The sequence below is a fragment of the Xenopus laevis genome, chromosome 6S, assembly GCF_017654675.1.
Source record: "Xenopus laevis strain J_2021 chromosome 6S, Xenopus_laevis_v10.1, whole genome shotgun sequence".
Lineage (NCBI taxonomy): Eukaryota > Metazoa > Chordata > Amphibia > Anura > Pipidae > Xenopus > Xenopus laevis.
Window position 1 is genome coordinate 8075780 of NC_054382.1, and position 24775 is coordinate 8100554.

Below are 24775 nucleotides of genomic sequence, written 5' to 3' on the forward strand. Positions count from 1 at the left end.
CATTTTGAATCAGATAGTGACATCTGGCATTTGGCAGAATCGTCAGATTGCTAGTCTGGGCCTGGCAACTGTCACGTATCATTTTTGACCTGTTGACATCTTCTGCTCCTACTGTTCCTTGTAACCTCACTGTCACCATCTTACCTTACTGACATCATGCCAGACTTAATATTTTGGCCTACTGTTAGGATGTTACCATTTTGCCCTACTAACACCAAATGTTACACCTTGCCTTTCTGAGCCTATTATACCTATCTCTTCCTACCTGCCACTGCTTCTCTGCAGCTCACCTTTCTTGTGCCGGAGGGGGTCTCGGGGGGTCCAGGAGGGGGGCAGAGAAGGCAAGAATGCTAGTGCAGAGAGCATAATTGCGCTCTCTGCGCTAGAAGAGCAGAATTTCCGGTTTGAAAACTGGAAATTCAGCTCTTAAAGTACCAAGACGGGATTTTTGCTGCCCCTGGTACCTAGTGGGGCGCTGCTGTCTGAGCAAGTTTCTCAACTTGTCTCATTGGCGCAGCACCCCTGGTTAATAGTGCTGCTCTAGCAGAATTCTGCACATTTCTCAAAAGAGCAAACAGATTTTTTAATATTTAATTTTGAAATGGGGCTATATATTTTGTCAGTTTCCCAGCTGCCCCCAGTCATGTGACTAGTGCTCTGATACACTTCAGTCACTCTTTACTGCTGCACTGCAAGTTGGAGTGATATTACCCCCTCCCCAGCAGCCTAACAACAGAACAATGGGAAGGTAACCAGATAGCACCTCCCCAACACAAGATAACAGCTGCCTGGTAGATCTAAGAACAATAGTAAAATCCAGGTCCCACTGAGACACATTCAGTTACATTGAGTAGGAGAAACAACAGCCTGCCAGAAAGCAGTTCCATCCTAAAGTGCTGGCTCTTTCTGAAATCACATGACCAGACAAAATGACCTGAGATGCACCTACACACCAATATTACAACTAAATACACTTGCTGGTTCAGGAATTAAATTATATATTGTAGAGTGAATTATTTGTAGTGTAAACAGTGTCATTTAGAAATAAAAACAACATCATAAAAATCATGACAAATCCCATTAAACTCTACTATAACAAGAGTCTCGTTGTAACTGTTGACTTCCCCCAGACCCTCATTACTAACCTATGTCGCACTCCCACATGCCTTATTGGTTATGGTCCAGGTACAAATCTATAGTATGTTAATAAATGAACATTTATATGGAACTTGCCATCGTTATAAACGCTCAATACTCCAGGATCCTGCTGAACTGCATATTTAGATTCCAGTGCTTTTCAGACTGTTCCCTTTATAGCCTGTGTTATATGTCCTGCTGTGAAAATGCTGCAAGCAAACAGCAAACCCTTTTCAAGTTTCAGCCTACGCCTGGCAACAACATCGCTTCAAGCGAAGCGCATAAAAGCACAGCGCCTTAAACTCTTTCACTAGGGAGAATCCATGGGGGCAACTATAGCTCCGCTCCACTAGTCTGTATATACATATGTGCCTTTTTCTTCCTTTTCTTACTGGCACATTTTATCCATAAGGCCTATAGCCCTGATTAAGGTGGTTTGGCACTTAAAGTGTTAGATCCCCATTCCCCTGGAGCATATTGAGGTGCTGCTGCACAGCAGGCTTTATTGATATGACTGTAAAGCCAGAATAAAGGGAAAGTTAAGGCTGAAAGCATTAATTTATAAATATTTTAGTGTTTAGTTTGCATTACAGGGCTGATGGCTTCAGTACTGTGTATTATACTCTGACCAATATTGTCTTCACTGCCAATCAAATTAGAACTTTTCTTTTCTTCCCAATTTTGGCCCCTCTCCATGATATTTCTCCAACTGTCCCAAGTGACTCTGCTGTGGGTTTTACTACACGGCTAAGTGAATTCACATGCGTTCCTGCTCAATATTATTTATTGTTTTGACCCGTAATTGTTTCAGTCTTTAGGAATGTAGCGAGAGCTCATTCTTTAAATCTGGAAGATTTTTACTGTGGGGGATCTCAGACTTGTTTTTTTTTCACTACTGCCTTTAATATTATTGTGTTGGACTTGTTCTTTAATGCGTTGGTTCCTGGGAAGCCTATATAATGTCTTAGGTAGTTAACCCACATACACAAACTAAATGTGCTGCTGAGTCTCATTAAAGGTACACTAAACTTTTGTTAATAATCTCTCTTTGTATGTGTCGGGTGCCCCCCAGTTTCTATAAACATGTTATTGACTTAGTTTATAGTCCTGTTAGTGCCATAGGCTGATGCTGACTGGCCAAATCTTCCCATCTCTCCTTTTCTGCCCTTAGTATAACAAGTAGCCAGCAGGGAATGTGGCCTAGTGTTCTAGAGAATTCTCTTTAAAGGAGAACTAAAGCTTAACAAGAAGTAGTTAGAAATGTTGTACATGATGTTTTGTGCTTCTGTACCAGTCCAAGGCAACCACAGCCCTTTAGCAGTAAAGATCTGTGTCTCCAAAGATGCCCCAGTAGCTCCCCATCTTCTTTTCTGCTGATTCACTGCACATGCTCTGTGCTGCTGTCACTTACTGAGCTTAGGGAGCCACTCACAATATACAGTACACATAGAATAGAAATGTCACAATATAAAGCTGATTAGTAATTTATACAGATAATTACTACATGGCAGAACAGAAACCAGTGCAATTAGCATCAGAATTTAATAATCAGCAAACCTGTAGCATCAGCTTATATTACAGCCAGGGAAGCTCATTTTCTGCTGGATAATTAGTGACGAGCCCTAAGCTTAGCTTCTCAACAGCCAATCAGAGCCCACTGAGCATGTGAGTGTCACAGACACTTTCCAAGATGGTGACCCCCTGTGACAAGTTTGAAGTCCTGGATCATTGCTGCTATTGACAAGCTGAAACTTTAGCCTCGTGCAATAAGTTCACTATATAAAGTATGGCATTTTTAACCATATAAATTTTTAGGGTTTAGTTCTCCTTTAATGCTCAGATGCAGGGTCGAACTTAGCCAGCGTGTAAGGGGATGATGTATGTTATGGTGAGTGAAAATTAGTTTGTGCACATTGCTGTTTGAAACTGTGTGATATGTAAAAGTGGGTCCATTTATGTTTGTGTGACTAATGTTAGCGAAAAATTACGCGCAGGCGTAACTTCGCTAGCGAAGGAGATAGACTCTATCGGTAATTCGCTCCCTTACGCCTGGTGAATTGGCTCTCTGGCGAATGGACGTAACTACGCAAATTCACTAAGATGCGGATTTTACTGAACGTTGCGCTAGACTTGCCTTCACCACCTCAGACCAGGCGAAGTGCAATAGAGTAGATGGGACTTCCTCAAAAAATAGTTGAAAATTTTTCTAAGTCCCAAAAAACTCTGGCTACTTTTCATTTTTCAGGGTGATAGGCTGCAAAAGATCGTAATTTTTTTCTGGGGTAACCGGCTTCCCCCCTACATTTCCTAACATATGGCACATAAACTATACACTTTGCTCATGTGTAGGGCAATATAACAACCCTATTTTATTTTATTTAGGTTTCCCGGGCTTGTGTAGTGTAATGTATTTGCTGCAACATATACGTCCATTTAACTTTAACTTCCCGCCGTATGCAAATTAACTAACGCTAGTGCAACTTCGCTTTGCTTGCCGCAGTACCGCTATCAATACTTCGCCAGTGTTTGGCACCCTGGACGCAACTTCGGATTTTAGTGAATTAGCATTGCCCAGGCGAATTAAGCCTGGTGAAGTGTTGCAATGTGAGAGAAGCGGACGCTAGTGCAAATTTGGTGCTTAGTGAATCTGCCCCTAGGTGTCTGAGCCAGGATAGTGAGCATGGGCCGCCTAATGCCCCAACAAGGAAGATGGTGGGGGTAATGCCCCGGTGGATTTTCCACAGGATAGTAACCCAAGAGTAAAGGGTTTAGGCCAGTAGTAGGGTTTGATGGGCTTCCGGCCACTGAAAAAGCCTGGTGGGAATAGTAAAGGGGTTCTGCAGGGAGTGTCGGATTACTGAGACATGTGGAGAACAGGGATTCCCAGTGACTGGAGACAAGCGTGAGTACCCGACCCAGCCTTCCCAAGTATCAATCCTATGGATAAAGGGTTAAACTTGAACGAGCCTGTGTGAATATTATGCAGATTTGAATGCTTGTTCCTGTGTAATGTTGGATACATGTGGTTATGGTGAAGACGATTGATGTAATAAAGCTCCTGGTTATCTGCTCGCTTGGAGTTTGTGTCCCATGTAGGGGGAAGTGTGTGTCCAACAAACGGTTACCCTCCTTACAAGCGGGACAAGAGAAAAAAAACCCTCCTGGGCCTCGCCAACGCAGACCCACTCCCTGACGTCCCCACCAAAATCTGTGGGTGCTTGCCTTGCACCCCCTGACCTCCACCTGATCATGGCCGCAAAGTACAGGAGGGGGAGGATTGCAGCCCCTGGACAAGCTCACGACCCCTAGGAGAATGTGGGGGCAGCCCTGGATCCCCCAGCCCAACTCAGATAGGAAATATTCTGATATACTGATGTATATCCTGGTGAAATCTTTATTATTACAGAAAGATCAGCTAAACTGTTGTTGCATTCGATAGTAGTAGTAAACCTTCTCAATTCTAACAGAGAGGGTCTGGATGTAACAGGGTTTATTATAGCTGCTCAGTGGATATAGACCAGTGGATATAGAGAACAGGGAGGGTCCCAGTACCAGTGAATATGATATAACGGCAAAGCATATGCCTGAACAGGTGGAATGGAATCATCATCCTTAAGTGGCACAGATTAACCGAACAGCCGGATCCAGAGCGTCTCAGTCTAAGCAGTGGGAAGCAGTTAGAGAACAGAATTTGGATAAATTGGGAAAAAATCAAAGCAAACGTACCCGAGGCATGCGGTTAGCAGAATGAGAGACCTGTATATTTAGTGTTGGTTTTACTACTAAAACTTCTCTCATCTAGAGCATTAAATCTCAAACGGCTTAGATACAGGCAAAACCAGGCTCTATATTCCACGTTAAAGAGAATTTATGTGCTTCAAGGCGATAAAAAGTCTAAAGGGTGCAAAGGTTTTACTAAAGGGTTGATTTTTAAGACATGCTATGTTTTTAAGCAGCTCTATAACAGGGTGCCTTTTTTGTTTTGGAAAAGGGGTGCTTGTTTTTTTTTTTTAGAAAATGCTGAAATAGACTCATATGCAAATATACTCTGAGGACCCATAAGCCTTTAGTAATGCCACTACATTTAGGCACATTTAGTTAAAAGTAAACAGAGTAATAGTGAGTAAACAGCGAGCACATAAGACAATTTATTGAATTCAGTATAATGTAGTGGTAGTGTCATTTAGATTTCAAATCATTGGGCTTCTAGTTTTGCGTGAAGCAGCTTCTATTATTGCACTCAAAATCAACCCAAAACTGCATTATTCTAGCAAGAGCACCTCTGTATTCTTAGAGCATCGCCATTCCCAAATGCCACAATTCTATTTCCAGCCCCAGAGAGAAGGGTAGAGACGATGGACAATGACTCATTAGTACAAGTGGATGCAGAGCTTTTTAAATGTGGCTCTAACAAGGCATTTTGCATTTTGCAAATATAAATGAACACAAAGCTGTGTTCTTACTTGTTTTTCTATAAGGTTGAGCCCCTTCACCATTTTCTTTCCTTGTCTAAAGAAGGCTTTACATTGTAACACCAACTATTACAGGTATGGGATTCGTTATCTGGAAGCCCTATATCCAGAATGCTCCAGACAGATCTGGACTGAGATCTGGACTGGCATTTCAGCTACAACGCAGCCCAAACAGCCCCCTACCAGCCCAATAAATTATGACTTAATTATCAACTTACAGCAGCCCCTCTGGCATTTGCCAGAACCCACAGATTGCCAGTCCCGGCCTGGCTCCAGAATTATGGAAAGGCCGTCTCCAATAGTCTCTATTTTATCAAAATAATATAATTTTTTAAAAATGAGTTCCTTTTACTCTGTCATAATAAAACAGTACCTTGTACTTGATCTAAACTAAAATATAATAAATCCCTATTGGAAGCAAAGCCTACTGGGTTTAATTAATGTTTACATGATTTTCTAGTAGACTTATGGTATGAAGATCCAAATTATGGAAAGATCCATTATCCAGAAAGCACGAGGTCCAGAGCATTCTGTATAACAGGTCCCGTATCTGTATAAAGAATGCCTAGTTCTTTGTGGATCTTGACTAAAATATAATAAATCCCTATTGGAAGCAAAGCCTACTGGGTTTATTTAATGTTTACATGATTTTCTAGTAGACTTATGGTATGAAGATCCAAATTATGGAAAGATCCGTTATCCTCCAGATCATTCTGTATAACAGGTCCCGTATCTGTATAAAGAACGACTAGTTCTTTGTGGATCAGGTTAATGGCTTTTATAGGGCTAGCCCAGTTGTAATGCCCCAAACAAGGCCCCGAGGCTTGCTGCATTGCAAGGAACCCACTATTTTATCATTTGAGGCCTGAACTACAATATTCTCACCCGACTGAAATATAAACTCTTAAAATGGCAATATTTTTAGTACAGTAATACAAACTAAGTCAATAGAAGCCCCAGGCCAAAGCTAGAATTCGGCACTAACCGCAAGCATTTCACTGCAATGACAGCACAGGATTTGAGCCATCGCCTTGCTATGTTGTCGCCCTGCAGAGAAGCTGACAAGCGTTTATCTTCGGTAAATGAGAGGCTGTCTGCAACAGGTGGGATTTGCTTGCCTAAATCCCGGGATCTGATGGGGGATTAGTGCCGGGTTCCTGCAATATTGTAAAAAGGAGGGGAAAAAAGCTTTGTTAGAGACCAATTCCCATCCATAGATTTATGCCGTAACATTGCAAAAGCCCTTTTTGTATCCCTTTCTGTATTTTGGAAAGGCTTCTCCTCCTACGTCCTGAAAGGTTTAACACATTATAACATGGAGTGCAATTCTGAGGTTCTAATTCAAAAGAGGCAGAAGATGAAAATATAAATACCGAGTACTGAGCATCTTTACAGTAGTTAAAAACTACAATTCCCAGCATTCTCCAACAATATAGTGTAGCACAGGTACATTGCATAAAGTATGTCTTAATAGCTTTTGGGGATTTGAAAGGCTATAAAGTTTGGGTGTGAAATTGGGTAGATAAGTGGAGATTATGTGCTGCACCCTAGTTCTTTTAACCAATGGACAGGGTTTATTGATGCATACGAGATGCAAAGGACATATTCTTGGAAAGTGGTTTGACCCCAGATATGTGGGAGAAAGAAAAGTGGGGCCTAGGACCTCCACCGTAATTTTAACCCAGGTGCCAAATATGGGGGGCACTCATGCTTGGAGCCTGTGTAATCTGTAACCGTGATGTTTGGCTTCCAACTTCTATAAAACACTCTGAAAAATATAGTTTCTGAAATCTGTTTATAGGAATAGAAAAGAAGAAAACACTTGGTCATCCTGTTTAGAGGGACATGTCAGGGGGTCATTATCTTGTCTGCAACTGAGGAAATAAATGGATTTTTCACAGCACTGTCAGACAGAGGTGTCTTGAAAACCTTGCACTGTTATTTCTGCTGATAGTAAGAGAAGATTTGCTGCCATTATAATTGTTACTGACAGTTGTTGAAATATGTAACACACAGGCAAGCACCTCCCTTCAGGGAATTCAAATGTCTAGAATAAGAAAGAGAGGTTGCCCCTGTTCCTCGCAAGGTATCAGGGTTAGGGATGTAGCGAACGTCGGAAAAAAAGTTCGCGAACATATTCGCGAACTTGCGCAAAAATGCGAGCGGTTCGCGAACGGTTCGCGAACCCCATAGACTTCAATGGGAAGGCGAACTTTAACATCTAGAAAAGACATTTCTGGCCAGAAAAATGATTTTAAAGTTGTTTAAAGGGTGCAACGACCTGGACAGTGGCATGCCAGAGGGGGATCAAGGGCAAAATGTATCTGAAAAATCTGCCTGTGTGTGCTTGGAAGAGATAGTGTAGGGGGAGAGCTGTTAGTGATTTCAGGGACAGATGATAGTAAGTTTGCTGGCTAGTAATCTGCTTGATACTGCTCTGTATTGGAGGGACAGAAGTCTGCAGGGATTTGAGGGACATTTTAGCTTAGGTAGCTTTGCTGGCTAGTAATCTACTGTTCTCTTTAAACAACTGCCATACGTTGACCTTGTAGGCATTGTTTGCCCAGTTTTTTTGGACGCAGCCACTGAAGCACAGTTGCCAGAAAAAATATGCCATATAAATGCTGAAAATAGTAATTTTTCGCCATACGTTGACCTTGTAGACATTGTTTGCCCAGTTTTTTTGGTTGCAGCCACTGAAGCACAGTTGCCAGAAAAAATATGCCATATAAATGCTGAAAATAGTAATTTTTTGCCATATACGTTGAGTCAACGTATGGCAAAAAATGACTATTTTCAGCATTTATATGGCATATTTTTTCTGGCCTCTGTGCTTCAGTGGCTGCGGCCAAAAAAACTGGGCAAACAATGCCTACAAGGTCAATTTATACACTAATACAGCGATGGATACGGATTACGTAAAATATATTATGGCTGCTTGAAAAAAGTCACTCCGGTGTTTTTTCTGGAGACGGTAATATTATGGATATTTAGACAGAATGTGAACAAGGTCACACAGCTAGATGGCAGTTGGTTGAATAACACACTGGGCAAAAAATGCCTACAGGGCAAATAATGCCTAAAAGGTCAATTTATACACTAATACAGCGATGGATACGGATTACGTAAAATATATTATGGCTGCTTGAAAAAAGTCACTCCGGTGTTTTTTCTGGAGACGGTAATATTATGGATATTTAGACAGAATGTGAACAAGGTCACACAGCTAGATGGCAGATGGTTTGAATAAACACACTGGGCAAAAAATGCCTACAGGGCAAATAATGCCTAAAAGGTCAACTTATACACTACTACAGCGATGGATACGGATTACGTAAAATATATTATGGCTGCTTGAAAAAAGTCACTCCGGTGTTTTTCTGGAGACGGTAATATTATGGATATTTAGACAGAATGTGAACAAGGTCACACAGCTAGATGGCAGTTGGTTGAATAACACACTGGGCAAAAAATGCCTACAGGGCAAATAATGCCTAAAAGGTCAACTTATACACTACTACAGCGGTAGTAAAATAAAAAAAGTAAAATAAAAAAAAAATGAATATTAAAAAAAAAAAATTAAAGTTGGTGCTGCTGAACTACTAGGAGCAGCAGATTAGCACACCAGTCCCACTCCCCAACACTGCTAGACTAATAGCACTGGGCTCTTATAGTAGTAGTAGTAGTAGTAGTAAAACAACAAAAAAATAAATAAAAGCAGTCCTTACAAGGACTACTGTTATTGCAGCAGTCAGCAGATGAGATCAGAAGCAGGACAGCTGCCCACAGCAGCTACATACAGAGCACTGCAGTAGAAGGTAGATTACTAGCCAGCAAAGCTACCTAAGCTTAAATGTCCCTCAAACCCCTGCAGACTTCTGTCCCTCCAATAACAGAGCAGTATCAAAACGATTACTAGCCAGCAAACTTTCAACTGTCCCTGAAATCACTAACAGGCAGCAGCTCTCTCCCTACACTATCTCTTCAGCACACACAGGCAGAGTGAAAAAACGCTGCAGGGCTTCGGTTTTTATAGGGAAGGGGAGTGGTCCAGGGGAGAGCTTCCTGATTGGCTGCCATGTACCTGCTGGTCTGGGGTGAGAGGGCAAAAAAAAGCGCCAACAATGGCGAACCCAAAATGGCGAACGTCGCGCGACGTTCGCGAACTTCCGGCGAGCGCGAACACCCGATGTTCGCGCGAACAAGTTCGCCGGCGAACAGTTCGCGCCATCTCTAATCAGGGTTCCCCTTGTCATACGCTTGTACTGCTCATACCAGTCATAGGACATGTATTTATACACAAGTTCGGGCAGTCCCAGGACATTGTCCCCCTATGGACCTTGAGTTGGACAACTTTGCTCACAATGTACTCAAAGTTTCAGGAATAATCAACTCTCTCTCTCTGGGTAGACATTACAATGACTTCAAGCAAACAGACTAAATGTATTTTTTTTAAGCATATTTCTATTTCAATTGCACAGTGCAGTACAATTTGCAGGTGCCCTGTTCTTGCATTCAACATTTGTCCACAACAATGATTAAATGTTATTAGTATGCACAGTATTCCTTATTTAGCTTTTCTTTATGCAGTCTTTTTAGAGCAAGGTAATTAGTTTGCTAGGCAACCTGAAATATCAGATCTTTACCTAGATGCAATATGAATCTTTCACAGACATCAGCCAGCTGTTTAGCTGGTCTCTACCCTCACCATAATGGCAGGTCAATATGCAAAATGAGAAGGCTCCAGCACCTACAGGGTTTTGTTTAGATTAAAAACTTCTTGAAACATATAGACAAATAAAACTTGCTACATAAATATATATTGTTAGCCATTTTAGCACATTCTTTGGTTCTGTATTCCTCATTACCTATCCCATAAATTTCTGCAATCACTCCTCTCAGGTGATCTCTGTCCTGTCATCGAAAATCCTTTTAACCTCAGACTTTACTTCTTCTTAGACCTGCTCCAATCTTGTCTATCTTTTCTCTGAATCAAACATCAAATATCAGATCTCCAGCATCATTTCTCATCCCTCAGCTACAAAAGATACCCTTGCTAAAAGTTTGTTGGTTGAGGTGAAGAGTAGAACTAATGGATAAGCGAAGAGGACTAATAGTTAAGAGTTGAGGGCTAATGTTTGAAGGAGATGAATTAATGGCTGAGATATAGGACTGATGGATGAGGAGACATTTGACATGGATGAACATTGATGAATATTGAAAGGAATGAAGTGAAGGCTGAATTATATGACTGATGTATGTAAAATAAGGACTAATGGTTAAAGGGAACAAACTGGTATTTTAAGAATAGGACTGATGGAAGAAGGATTAGGACTGATGGTTGAAGGGGATGACAGAGGGTTTAGGGATAGGATTGATGGAAGCGGGGTGAGATCTGATGGATGAAAGGGATGAACTGATGGTTGAGAGGGAAATGGAAGGATAGGTTATGTGGACTGGTGGTTGCAGGAGAACAAAGCTTTGATGTATTGGAAAGATGGATGAGGGATAAGCATTGATGAGTGACAAGGAGTGATGTTACATAGATAGTTACATAGTTAAAATGGGGTTGAAAAAAGTTCAATCCCTCCCAATGAAAACCCATCATGTTGAGGAGTCAAGACTGATGGTTAAGGAATGAAGAATGCTATTAGAGGGTTGAGGTCTGGGGGGTAAAGGGATAAGGACTAATGGTAAAAGGATAAGTTTTGATAATTTATAAATAAGAAATGATATAGGAGAGTGTAGGTTGAATGAGTAAAGGATAAGTAAACCTTAAAATTAATGAATGTAAAATTGACGAGGTTAAGAACTTTTGCAATGTACATTCATTATTTTTATTTTTTTTTTAATTCCAAGATATTAAGATATGAAGGGAAACGTACTGTTAATATGAATGAATTTTGTTACAACAGCGCCACCTGCTGGTCATTTTCTGACCATTCTGACCACCAAGTAGTCAAGGAAGTTGTCAGGAGAAAGAAAGAGGCTGCTCTGATGTCCTTCTGCTTAGGAAAGATTTGAGAAAGGTTTCTTTGAATGTACATGGCAAAAGTTTTTAGAATAGCACCCTCACCAATTTTACATTTACTTATTATAAAGGTTTACTTGTCCTTTGAAAATGAAGATGAATTGTCGAGGGGTGAAGAATGACGTTTAAGTGTGGAGGTTTGATGGCTGAAGGATGAGAAATGATGTTTGAGGGTATAGATGTGATTGTTGCGGGAGATTGATGGTTGATGGATGCAGTCTGGTCTTGGAGAGTCAACATCTAATGATTGCGGGTTGATGACTGATGTGTTACCTGGATATGGATATTTAAGGATTAATATAGCTAAAACCTCTAAATGCTGATTTAGAATATGGACCATCAATATATCCTTCCACCATCAGAGCCACTAATTTGAAACCACTTGTCTGACGCCCTCTTCAGTATAACTGATTCTTTCTCAGGCCTCAGTCATCAGACAACTTGCAATGATTATGATTGTGGACTTAGGTTACTGCCAAATGTCTATAGATAGGAAATTTTAGACAAGGATGAGGGAAATGAATGTTATATTAGATATGTGTAAGTTACCAGTCAGTAATCTAATAGTATTTTTTTCACCATTAAATGACGTTCTTCAGAATACATTCTTTGAATGACAACCTTGTGCACCTCCTTTGCTGTTGCATGCCTCTGACCAATAATTTTGAATTCCATTCAATCTGTACAGATTTCAGTAGCTTGTCTGATGGTAACAACTTTTAGCAATGGCAATATGGGTTCCGTGAAGTCACTCAGGACGCTCAGGGCCTTGAGGCCTCTCCGAGCCTTGTCCAGATTTGAAGGAATGAGGGTAAGGGTAATCTTCTCCAATGTATATTTTCACTCACATTTTCTTCACAGGCAAATAATAATTATATTTTTTTCCTTCTACTTCATAAAAGTGCCAATTGATCTGACTGGTGGAAAAGAGCTGACGTCTTGAGATTCATATTTGTTTCTATGAGTATTAATACTTTACAGCAAACTGTGGAAACATAGAGAAAAAAAAATTCACCCTGCTCATCTATAGGGGTATGGGAATCACAAGTTTAGATACAAAGGTTAAATACTAAGCCTTGAGGACTTCATTGAAACAATGTAACTGGATAAAGACTGCAGCTCTTCTCTCGTTTAACTTTCTTCTTTCTTATACAGGGTTCAAGTCTAGATCCAGCTTCTTCATGCAGAGCAAGTTTTGATAGGATTTGCTCTAATGGCTTGGGTTCTTCTTTGTGTCTCCATTCAGGTGTCAATAATAACCCTGGTAGCTACTCCCCTTGGATTAGCTGAAATTGGTCCTATGAAATCTCTTAGGACCCTCAGAGCTCTGAGACCATTAAGAGCCTTATCACGGTTTGAAGGGATGAGGGTAAGATCAGAAGAGCAACTCAGGAGGTCCATTTGAATTTCCAAAGCATGTCAAGGACCTCATTTGATTTGGATTTTTTTGTCAGTAGATCGGTATACAAAATGGCTTACATTTCAGTGTTACAAACACTGACATTGATCTATTCTGTATACACTAGTACGTGTTCTAAATCGATTTCCTCTCTGTAGTGGGATTCAGAAACCTTTATCCCAATACACAGGACGAAACGAGCAACAACAACAAAAAAAAAAGATTTCAGATGAGGGTACGCTATTCCTTCGCAATGAGTTATAAATGGCCTGCAAATCCGGAGCACCAAAATTGTACAAGGAATTTTATTCTGGCAATGTCGAAATCCATTTAATAATTGCCAATACTTTCTTCTGAAATATTTTCCCTTTTTTTTGTTTGTTTTTGAGTTTTATTTTTGCCAGCATGGAAGTTCTTTCATTTAACCTCTGCATGCTTCTCCTACCTCAACCCATTGCTTTGTGCTATGGACAATTCCATTTATATTCTAGAGCTCTTTCACTGTGTGTGTGTGTGTGTGTGTGTGTGTGCTTTGCCTTCTCACAGTGCATGTGTCTAGCATTATTTGAACTGTCCTTTAAATCTAGTAGAAAACCTCTCCATTATGTATTTGCTTTACATGTTAGAGCTGAGAATTGTTGTGCAGATACTAGGAAATGGATATAAGGGTTTATGTTGGATTCTGGGACCTCTATGTTTGTACCTCTACCTTTAGTCCAGTGGTTGTAAGACATTTTTTTGTTCAAGCCTTCCTTGGAGGTCCAACCTTTAGTCGAGCCTTCCATAGTTCATAATAAGCTTACAGATATAGGAAAACATTAGTGTATCAGCCATTCAGCCAAGATCTAACACAGCAAACATGTATTCACCACAAATCAAACATCAAATTCCCCCAGCCCCCTGTGGTGGACACTGATGGCTTAAAGGAGAACTCAAACCTAACACTTAGCTTGGGAGAGGAGGGAGGGGGGTCAATGTAGGGTAGGGGGGTAGGGTTTTTTAACGTTAGGGTTGAATTCTCCTTTAAATCCACAATCAGTACATGTTGAGATTGTTCTATTCATGCATCACTTAGCAGGGGTAGAGGGCAGGTGGAGTTTAGATGCCTTGGTCAGGCCTAGACCTTGATCACAAGCTGAAAATAAATGTAGTAAGATTCTCTGGTCTCAAAAACATAAAACTCACCAGAAACAGGAATGGGTCCAAGTGCACCGCCCTGAACCTTCAGCTGAGGGAGGATAACCGTATAGTAGCGGAGCTGGCACTTCAAAGACCAATCTTCCAGACAGACCTTTAAAGATTTGTAGTTTATTAGGTACATAAGGATACAGCCTTACGCGTTTCGTATCTTACAGATGCTTAATCATAGGCTCCTATGAGCTCCTAGAGCCTATGATTACCGTATATACTTGAGTATAAGCCGTTCAGAGTATAAGCCGAGGTACCTAATTTAACCTCCAAAAACTGGGAAAGCTTATTGACTTGAGTATAAGCCTAGGGTGAGAAATGCTGCAGCTTCTGGTAAGTTCAATCAAAAAATTGAGGGTTTCTGCTCCCATTGGAGGTGCCGGCATCTCGTTTTTGGATGCCGGCGACCAATCTTGGACGCCGGGGAATATTCTTGGAGACTATTCTTGGACGACCATTTTTGCGCTTGACCAGAGTATAAGCCGAGGTAGAGTTTTTCAACATATTTTGGGGGCTGAAAAACTCGGCTTATACTCGAGTATATACGGTAAGTGTCTGTGAGTTATGAAACGCGTAAGGCTGTATCCTTATGTACCTAATAAACTAATAATCATTTTTCAAGTCTGTCTGGAAGATTGGTCTTTGAAGTGCCTGCTCCACTACTATATGGTAATCCATTTAATAAAGCCCTGACAATTCAGTTTTCAGGTGTTTCTAGGAGAACAAATAGGAATTCACCACAGAACTCACCCTATTTGTTCTTCAAGATGAAGCCCCATGGTAATGTATAATTTCCAACCATGGGTTTCCATGAGTGTTGAATGGATCAATGACGTTTGGTATAACTCAACAACTATGGAATTATACTGGCACAAGCTAAGGGCTATCAAAATACTGGCAAAGGTTTAAGGTTTATGATAAAGCAAAACGGGAAAAGGGAATCAAGTACAATACACCCTCATTAGTTTATCTTATTAATTATTATATATATATATATATATATATATATATATATATATATATATATATATATATATAGCAGTAACGTGAACCTTTAAAAAAATGAACAGCCTTGATTTAGGTAAATAATGGTAAGCAATATAGGTGCTATATACTCTCCAGTGCCGGATAAAACCTTTACAGATGGCTTGTGTGGCCTCAGCCATTATCCATTATCATCCATTAATTGTACATCAACCCTAACTAACCCTAAGAAAATAGCATATCCCATAAAAAGGCCTTTAAAGCTCTCATTTTCCACAGGTATTGCCACATTATTCATGTCTGTCTAAAGCAGAGAAAGAGTCTGAATAAAACCCAGATTTCGCTGCTGATCGTGTGACTAATAAGCACTAGGTTAAGTACACGCTTACAGCCTATTAATGCACTTGGATCTGCGCCCGACTCTTCCAGTGCAGTAAACAACAATTAGCAATATTTGTAATTAGGTATTGTTAGAGGGAAGTTTATTTTCTCTCATTTCCTTCCATTTTAAAACATTTTTTTTCCTCTTGGCTTACATTTAAATAAATACGCACACGCACACACAGCCGGCATGAGATTTTTTCCCCTCCTATTGCAAACAGACCGGCGGATTTAAATAGCCAACTGGATCATCAGATTTTAAAGGCAACCCAGGCCGGCATCACCGGGGTGTAAACAAAGAAGCCCGTGTAGAGCACAAGGCATGCCATTTCTTTATGTAACCTGGAAATCCTACATTATATGCTGTAGTGTAGAGAAAATCTTGGGGTGTGGTGTCCAAGAGATATATTATTTGGTGTTTCTCCACAACTAGGGACATGCGTTTGCCAAGGATTCTTGAAACAATGTAGCAGAAGCCGGTTGATGAACAGAACCGGGAGGAAAACAAATACATTGTTTACGGAAAGCATTTTGGGACATCCTCGGGGGAAATCATGCATGCGATCTCCTAAAGCAGAGGAATGCTTTTTCTTTTTCTCCTGCCTTTTCTCTCATCCATCCTGAAAGGCTGCAGTCACACCTCTGTCCTGGGTTCTCGGTCCACCTCCCTACTCAGCCTTCAGCCATCAGCTCTTCCTCCTTAGCCCTCCCTCCTCAGGCATCAGCCGTCAGCCCTCCCTCCTCGGTCATCGGCACAAACGCTCTCCCTCCTCAGCCCTCAGTACAAACGCTCTCCCTCCTCAGCCCTCAGTACAAACACTCTCCATCCTCAGGCCTCCCTCCTCAGCCATCAGCCCTCCCTGCTCAACCATCAGCCTGGCTTAGGAGCTGAGGTCAGAGGCGGGAGGGCTGAGGATGGAGAGTGTTTGTACTGAGGGCTGAGGAGGGAGAGCGTTTGTACTGAGGGCTAAGGTGGGAGGGCTGAGGATGGAGAGCGTTTGTACTGAAGGCTGAGGAGGGAGGGCTGAGGACCGAAGAGGGAGGGCTGAGGAATGAGCCACGATCGCAACAGCATATGTGGGCGGCACGGAGGTGTGACTGCAGCCTCTTGGGATCAGTGAATATAATAAAAGGTGAGTCTGTATTCTTCTTCGTTAGGAGAGCGCACGCAGGAGCATGTGTTCTCCTTATGATGTCCTAAAATGCGTTCCATAATTGTTTCAAGAGTCAGAACATGAGAAGAGAAAGGGATCAATAAATAGCAATTACATTTACAATCAGTGTCGGACTGGGATGCCAGGGGCCCACCAAAAAACCTTTCAACTTTTCAAACTATTATTTCTACTCTCCTAACTCAACTTCTTTATTCTCCTAGTCTTTTAAATCTACTTACTATACTTTATTCTTCCATTATTAAGCCTCTTTTTTTCCCCATAAAGAAATAGGGAATGACAATGATATAGGTTAAATGGCTAGAAACTGACACATGGGCCACCAGGAGTTTCCCTGGTATCCCATTGGGCCAGTCCGACACTGTTTACAATCTAAAGCTTAGGACAAGAAAAGTGGCATAGGAAACAAGGTCAGCAATTGTAATAATAAGTAATAAGTATGGGGAAGGCTGCTTAGAATTACATTTCGTTTTCATTAGGCAAAAAGCTGTTTTTGCGTGAACATCCCCTTTAAAACAATGCACTGCCATTAGTAGGCAATACCTGTATTCTACCCACATACTGGGAGGAACTTCAGGTGTAGGCAGCCATGTTTGGATATATCCATGTGCATAACAAGTAAGCTCTGCAGCTCGCTAATTATGCACATGCATGTGACATAGGATAAGGGGTCATGTCCCTCCTGGTACAGGAGGTAAAGGACTTGCTAGGGGGCTTTTCTTAAAAATTACTAATGTTTTCCCATTTGGAGTGTGGACACTTTTAGCCCACACCTCCATTGGTGAAAATATATTTAATATCATTGGTACCTTTAACTGGTGGCCAATTGTTCAGCACAGCTGGGTTCACTGCTGTTGCTATTGATATCATGATAGTAGGAGTGTAAAACTGCTAATACCATGGAATCTAAGTGAACTGTAAAAGTGTTCGGAAGAGCACTTTGACAGACTGAGCAGACTTCAGGGAGTTTAGTTCTCCTTTAAATCAGTAGGAATGAATCAGAATTGGGATTTCTCCTTCATTAGGAGTAGGGATGTAGCGAACTGTTCGCCGGCGAACTAGTTCGCGCGAACTTCGACTGTTCGAATGTTCGCGAACGTCGCGCGACGTTCGCCAATAGGCGTTCGCGTCAAAAATCGTTCGACCATTCGGCCATTCGATCGCTAAATCGAAGGATTTTCGTTAGAATCGAACGATCGAAGCCATTGGATTGAATGAAATCATTCGATCGTTCGAATCGAACGATTTTCGGATGTTCGAAGTTCGCAAACAGTTCGCGAACTGTTCGCATTTTTTGCCGGTGTTCGCGAACGGCGTTCGCGAACACATAAACGGCAGTTCGCTACATCCCTAATTAGGAGATGCCCTGAATCAGCAGGAGATCTGTTAGCAGCAGTACTCCTACTCGTTATGCAGATGTGCCGGGAGCAATCAGTTGGGCGCTTTTCTACAGATAATCAGTACATTCTAGTCAGTACAGGGGATGCTCTTCTGTGCATTCGTTTTCTCACAGTGGGGAGGGAGAGGAGGCAAAGGGAATGGCTTTCCATGGATAATTTTATGTCATTTTACAGCAATTTTAGGTAGAATACAGGTTACAGTTAATCCTTCCCAGCATTTTGGGTGGAGAAGGCGAGAACTCATCCCAGATTTTTCAGTTCTTTTCCTTTAAAGGGGAAACTAAACTTCTCTCCATTAGTTTTTAACTTATTGGATAAGGGCAGAAGGCCCCCAGTGCCCTCCCTAAACACAGTCCTTCCACCTTCCCATATGTAACTGTTCACTCAGTCGATTGCAGATAAGTGCGGCAGGGTTGGTGTCACGGCCTGAACAGTTCTGAGCAAATGCATGCACTCTAAAGTGGTCTTCAGAGTGTGGTCCTGGTTACATATGTAAGCTCCTGGTCACTATTGCTAAATACTATCTGAAAAAATCCAGTGGCAGAGGAGTGGGACGAGGGGTAGGGAGTTCATGGTTGATCCGTAGAAGATGGTAGTGATGTCATGCAAATTACATCACTTCAGCACATTACATCATTTTTGTACTGCGCATGTGCCAATGGGGCGCACTGAGGTCCAGTGCCCAGAGCGGCCATCTTGCCTTGCACACACCATCCCACTTACAGCCCCATGTACTTACCTGACTGCTAACTGTCAGATTCACTCATGCATTAGGTCTCAGACTGACACCAGGAGTGGTTGTACCAGAGGACTATTGTTAGGTTGACAGAGCATGTATCAGAAATATTCCTTATAATCAACTTTATGCAATTCTTAAAAAGGAAATGTCATAGTAATATAATGCAGGCTCAGGCTGTTGTGCCTGCTCAAGAATATAAGAGAATAGAAGGCTGGGGAAGATAAGGCTTTTTATATTAGGAAGCAGTTCAATATTTAGCTTTTTTTGTGTTGCCTTCTGCATGATTGTTTCTGTCGGCCAGTGACCTTGCATGCTGTGAATACTAACATTGTTGTGTGTTATTGTGTATGTGCTGCATTTTCATCTTATAAAGACACTCTGGGGTATATTTGGCCATGTGAATCAAGAGATGTTACACACCTTGTACATGTGTATGCATTACTCTCATTGAACAACACATTAAAGTTTTTTTGTACACAGAACAATTAGCATTTTTAATATCTAAGTGGGAGCTGCCAAATAACTGAACAACAGAGGAATTTAACACCTGGAAATGTAATATAAGCTTAATATCATGCCTCGTGAGGAAACTTCGGGCCACTTCGGAAAAAGAATTGCCGCGTGTGATTAGCGCCGGCGATTTTTCATTTTAGCCAGCGCAGAGTGAGGGAAGGCATTTGGGGAGATTGGTCGCCGCAAAGAGGAGGCGATTAGTCGCCAGGCGACTAAATCTCCCCAAAACGCCCAGTGTGGCCTTACCCTGGAAACTTCGGGCGACTTCGGAAAACGAATCGCCGCGCGTGATCAGCGCCAGCGGTTTTCCATTTTAGCCAGCGCAGAGTGAGGGAAGGCATTTCCCCAAAACGCCCAGTGTGGCCTTACCCTTAAAGTCAATGGGCGTTTTTTCTTATGGAGACTTTTTTGTCTTAATGCATTAAAATCAATGGGCGGTTTTTCTTATGGCGACTTTTTTGTCTTAATGCATTAAAGCCAATGGGTGTTTTTTCTTATGGAGACTTTTTTGTCTTAATGCATTAAAGTCAATGGGAGATTTTTCTTATGGCAACTTTTTTTGTCCTAATGCATTAAAACCAATGGGCGTTTTTTCTTATGGAGACTTTTTTGTCTTAATGCATTAAAATCAATGGGTGGTTTTTCTTATGGAGACTTTTTTGTCCAAATACATTCAAGTCAATGGGTGTTTTTTCTTATGGGCGTTTTTTCTCGGCTAATTTTTCTGCGGCGAATTTTCGCAAGAAAATTTGCACATGGAAAAATTCAGAATTGCTCTACGAATCCATGGTTAGCAAATAAATTCACTCATCACTACACTTGGTGATTGGGGGGATAGGGATGAGTAAGGTGATTCAGAAATGGGGCAGGGTTTTTAAAGTATTATATGAAACAATTTCCTTATTTCAGTGAGATGACACTTATATTAAATTTTTATTTTCACAATAGTCCCCTTTTGATGTAGTCCTCAGGCCTTGGTTTGAGGAAAGGCCACAAAGTTCCAGGCCTAGGGTGGCAAGCTGGTAGGGGCAGCAGGCCACCCAAATACTGCACTGTAGTCTGTAATCGAACTGCAAACAAGGAGCATAGCTTCATCGAGGAGAGTAGGGTCAGTTGGTGCACACTGTGAATTCTCCTGGGTTACTATTTCCCTTCAGCCGTGGTTGAGGGTAAGGGGCGGCCGAAGGATTCAGAGCTGTATTCCTGCCTGGGGGCATAGACTTGGTTGCGTGTTTAGGCAGGACATGAAAATCCAGCACCAACTGCAATCACTTGTGCTGTCTGTCCATATGTACATCAGAAACACTGTCGGTTAATTGAGTGACTGATGCCTGGTTGTTAGCTATTAATCCACTGGGCATCTGGTAGATTTTTTGGAGAAATGAAGCAGAGGTAATAATACATAATACTGATACTAAGTCATGTAACTTGATATCTGCATTGCATTGGCCTGATTGAGACTGCATTAAAATACCCATCAAATTAATATATTTAACCCAATGCCTATATATATAAAATATAATATTTATATATATAAAAATCTCTGCAGGGGCTGCATCCGTCACAGCTCAATTGTGCTACTGTATTTCAGACTGTGATTGCCGATTGTCTGGCCATAGAAATACTGAGACAATAAACTTAAATATAAAGCCACCAAAGTAAAGAAATAATTGCAACTCTTTTAGGTCAGACAGAGACTTTCAGATCTCCTAAATGCCTTGACTGCTGCAACCTCTACGGACTGTACCACTGAGATGATGCTCAATATGTTTTCCATTGTGGATGGCTGAATATTTAAAGGACTAGTAACAGCAAAAAGAAAGAAAATTAATTTGAATGCACAGAAGCCGTCATTTTCGTATATTTATATTGCAATGTATTTGCTATCAGTTCTATTACATGCAAACATATTTTACCTGTTTCTGTCTAATAGCATTAAAATAAAAGTATGGACTAAGTGAGCCACGCATGGAAAAATACAGGGCATTTTCATTTGCTGGTGTTCTGGCCCTTTAAACTGTTGGTAACTGGAAATCTGCTGGTAGCTTGCATATATACTGTATTTCAGTTATATGATGTTTTTATTTAATGGTTGGTGGACTTTTATTGGTTCATGACCCCCTTGAAGATCAAACTTTTGGTCAGGGTTAGCCTTAGCTCATAACAAGGTTACAGATATAGGAAAATGTTGCTGTATCAACTTTAGTTCCAACTATTTATAGTACAGAAAATAAATACTCCCCAAAGCCCACTTTGTCATAAGATCAAAGAATATTGAGAAGACCAAACAGGGATTATCCCCAAATCTCATCCTAAATGAGACCAAATAGGCATTATCCAAATATCCCACCCTATTTGACCTTCATGCTAAGATTCCAAAATATTGAGAAGACCAAATAGCCATAGTCCACAAATCAAATTTGGACATTCATGCTTAGCTTTTAGAAGTATTAAGAAATTTAACTAGGCATTGTTCCCAAATCACATACTAACTGGCTTTCATGTTGAACTTTGAGGAGTGTCACGAAGACCAAACAGGCATTGTCCCAAAATCTGATCCTAATTTATCTTTATGGTCAGGATTCTAGAAGTATGGAGAAGACCAGTTATGCATTGTCCACAACTCCCACCCAATTTGACCTTCATGCTAAACTTCCAAAGTATTGAGAAGACCACAAATCCAATTTTGACATTCATGCTTAGCTTTTAGAATTATTGAGAAGTCCAACTAGGCATTGTTCCCAAATCACATCCTAACTGGCCTTCATGTTAAACTTTCAGGCGTATCAAGAAGACCAGACAGGCATTGTCCCAAAATCTCACCCTAATTTACCTTTATGCTCAGTTTCTAGAAATATGGAGAAGACCAGTTATGCGTTGTCCACAAATCCTACCCAATTGAACCTTCATGCTATGTTTCCAGGAGTATCCAGAAGACTAAATAGAGGTTGTCCACACATCCCACCCTATTTGACCTTCATGCTAAGTTTACAGGAGTTTTGAGAAGACCAAATAGGCATTCTCACCAAATCTCATCCTTACTTGCCTTTAAACTTAGCCCCGCAACCGCTTCTTCAGGTTCGTCAAGGGTGGTCAGCCCCACAGTTTGGGAACCACAGGTCTAACATACCTGTAATGTCACAATATGAGTTTGTCTCTACATTTTTTTTCGAATTACAGATATAAAAGTACCAAAGAGCAGTAGTGGTTCTCAAGAATTAAATGCACAGCATCTAAACATAGCTTTCTGCCTGCAAATCTCCAGTTACAAGTTATAATTACTATGTATGACTTACAGTATATAGAGTATATATATATATATTGTGTAGATATATATATATATATTCATTGACCAATATCTATTGAAAAGCCAAGCTAATGTGCCCTCTATTCTTGTGCTGTTGCTATAACACTCGTGTGGCCATGTTCCCATAGAGTAACTGTATTCTTCTCTGACTCCAGGTGGTAGTAAATGCCTTGATTGGGGCCATCCCATCCATCATGAATGTGCTGCTGGTGTGTCTCATTTTCTGGCTAATTTTTAGCATCATGGGGGTCAATTTATTTGCTGGAAAGTTTGGGAAATGCGTCAATGCCACAACCAAAGAGCAGCTGTTCCATCTCAAGGTTGACAACAAAACAATGTGTGATAACATAAGTAATTCAGAAGCCTACTGGACAAAAACAAAGGTCAACTTTGATAATGTGGGGGCTGGATATCTGTCACTTCTACAGGTGGTGAGTATTTATGGAGTGTCTATGTTGATAGCTTTTGTAAAAAGTTTAGACAGCAGGATCGTGGTCTCTTGTAGGGTAGACCATTGTGCTCTCTTTATCCAAAATAACTCCCAGATAACGTAATACTGGGATCATCAAGGTCCCACATTTCCTTACCGATAGGTATGGGGTGAATATGGACAAAAGGCTCATTATTAAGTAAGATTTATCTTCTGTTTGAATAAACTGTTATATACAAGACCGTTATTACCCCCTTAGTTAATTACACGTGGGATATTTTCCTTTAACATTTTAAATTCTCGAAGCCTAAAAAGCTTGCTCAAAAAATGCAACGAATTTATTGTGTAGAAAGCTGTCATGTTTGAGTCCTTTGATATTATTTAATTTCAATAGAATTGTTATATTAATTCATGATGTGAAACCAATGTCTGTTTTTGAATTAGTGTTTAATTGTTTTCAATCCTTTTTAGTTTACTGTAGAGTACATGAGGCATGGGGTAAGGTAGATTATAAGGATATTAGAAGTCACTGAGGGGTTGTTCTGTGACCATATAAAGGCACAAGGCTGCAGGCTGAGTTATACAGGGAACTCTGAGTATCACTCATGTATTATAAGGCATAATGTACCCCCTACTGTAAATAATAAGGATATTAGAAGTCACTGAGGAGTTGTTCTGTGACCATATAAAGACACAAGGCTGCAGGCTGAGTTATACAGGGAACTCTGAGTATCACTCATGTATTATAAGGGATAATGTATCCCCTACTGTAATGATAAGGATATTAGAAGTCACTGAGGGGTTGTTCTGTGACCATATAAAGGCACAAGGCTGCAGGCTGAGTTATACAGGGAACTCTGAGTATCACTCATGTATTATAAGGGATAATGTACCCCCTACTGTAAATGATAAGGATATTAGAAGTCACTGAGGGGTTGTTCTGTGACCATATAAAGGCACAAGGCTGCAGGCTGAGTTATACAGGGAACTCTGAGTATCACTCATGTATTATAAGGGATAATGTACCCCCTACTGTAAATTAGAAGTCAATGAGTATGAAGTGCTGCGTGCTGTTTCTTGTGATTGCCCTGCTTCTGCTATTCCTTATGGGCATTTTGTACAGTATGTGCAGCAAACACCCAGCATATTTAACAAGCCTATTAGTGTTAGCTTTATTTGCCCTTTAAGCATGTTCCATTTGTCAGCTGCTGGGAGTCAGTTCTTACTTTATGGCCCGATTGCGGAGCGTTTTGTTCAGTGTTGTTCAGTGCACAACCTGCTCCTTTGTATTAATTAGTATCACATAAAGGCGCTCAATCTATTATCACACACTCTAAGCTCAGAGCAGAGAAAAACTATAAAATAAAAATGCTGTTTCTTTGTTCCGTCTCTAATTTCTTCCTCTCTTATAACTTGAAAATGATTAAACCAGTCACAAAGTTTAATTTCCTTTCAATTCAGTTAGGAACCGTAGGTGGAATTGCATTAAGCATTCCAAGCACACTTCTATTTATGCGGCACTCAATCATAAAAGGAGCTTTCTGGGGAAAAGAATCATTGGTGATTAGAAATATAGTTCTACAGAAAGGTAGAAAATAAAATATTGCTGGATTTAAGAGTTC

At 40.8% G+C, this 24775-nt stretch overlaps 1 protein-coding gene across 8 annotated transcripts in view; it reads left to right on the forward strand.

The window, feature by feature from the left end:
* LOC108719816 (sodium channel protein type 5 subunit alpha) overlaps window positions 1-24775 on the forward strand; it is a 239232-nt gene that overhangs the window by 202580 nt on the left and 11877 nt on the right. For 4 of the 8 annotated variants that reach the window (XM_041567344.1, XM_041567343.1, XM_041567342.1 and 1 more), the window contains 3 exons: window positions 12329-12451; window positions 12887-13009; window positions 22879-23154. In XM_041567344.1, the coding sequence (XP_041423278.1) occupies window positions 12329-12451; window positions 12887-13009; window positions 22879-23154 (522 nt within the window). The remainder of the gene's footprint in view (window positions 1-12328; window positions 12452-12886; window positions 13010-22878; window positions 23155-24775) is intronic. The other 4 variants (XM_041567346.1, XM_041567347.1, XM_041567348.1 and 1 more) reach the window with 2 other exon arrangements.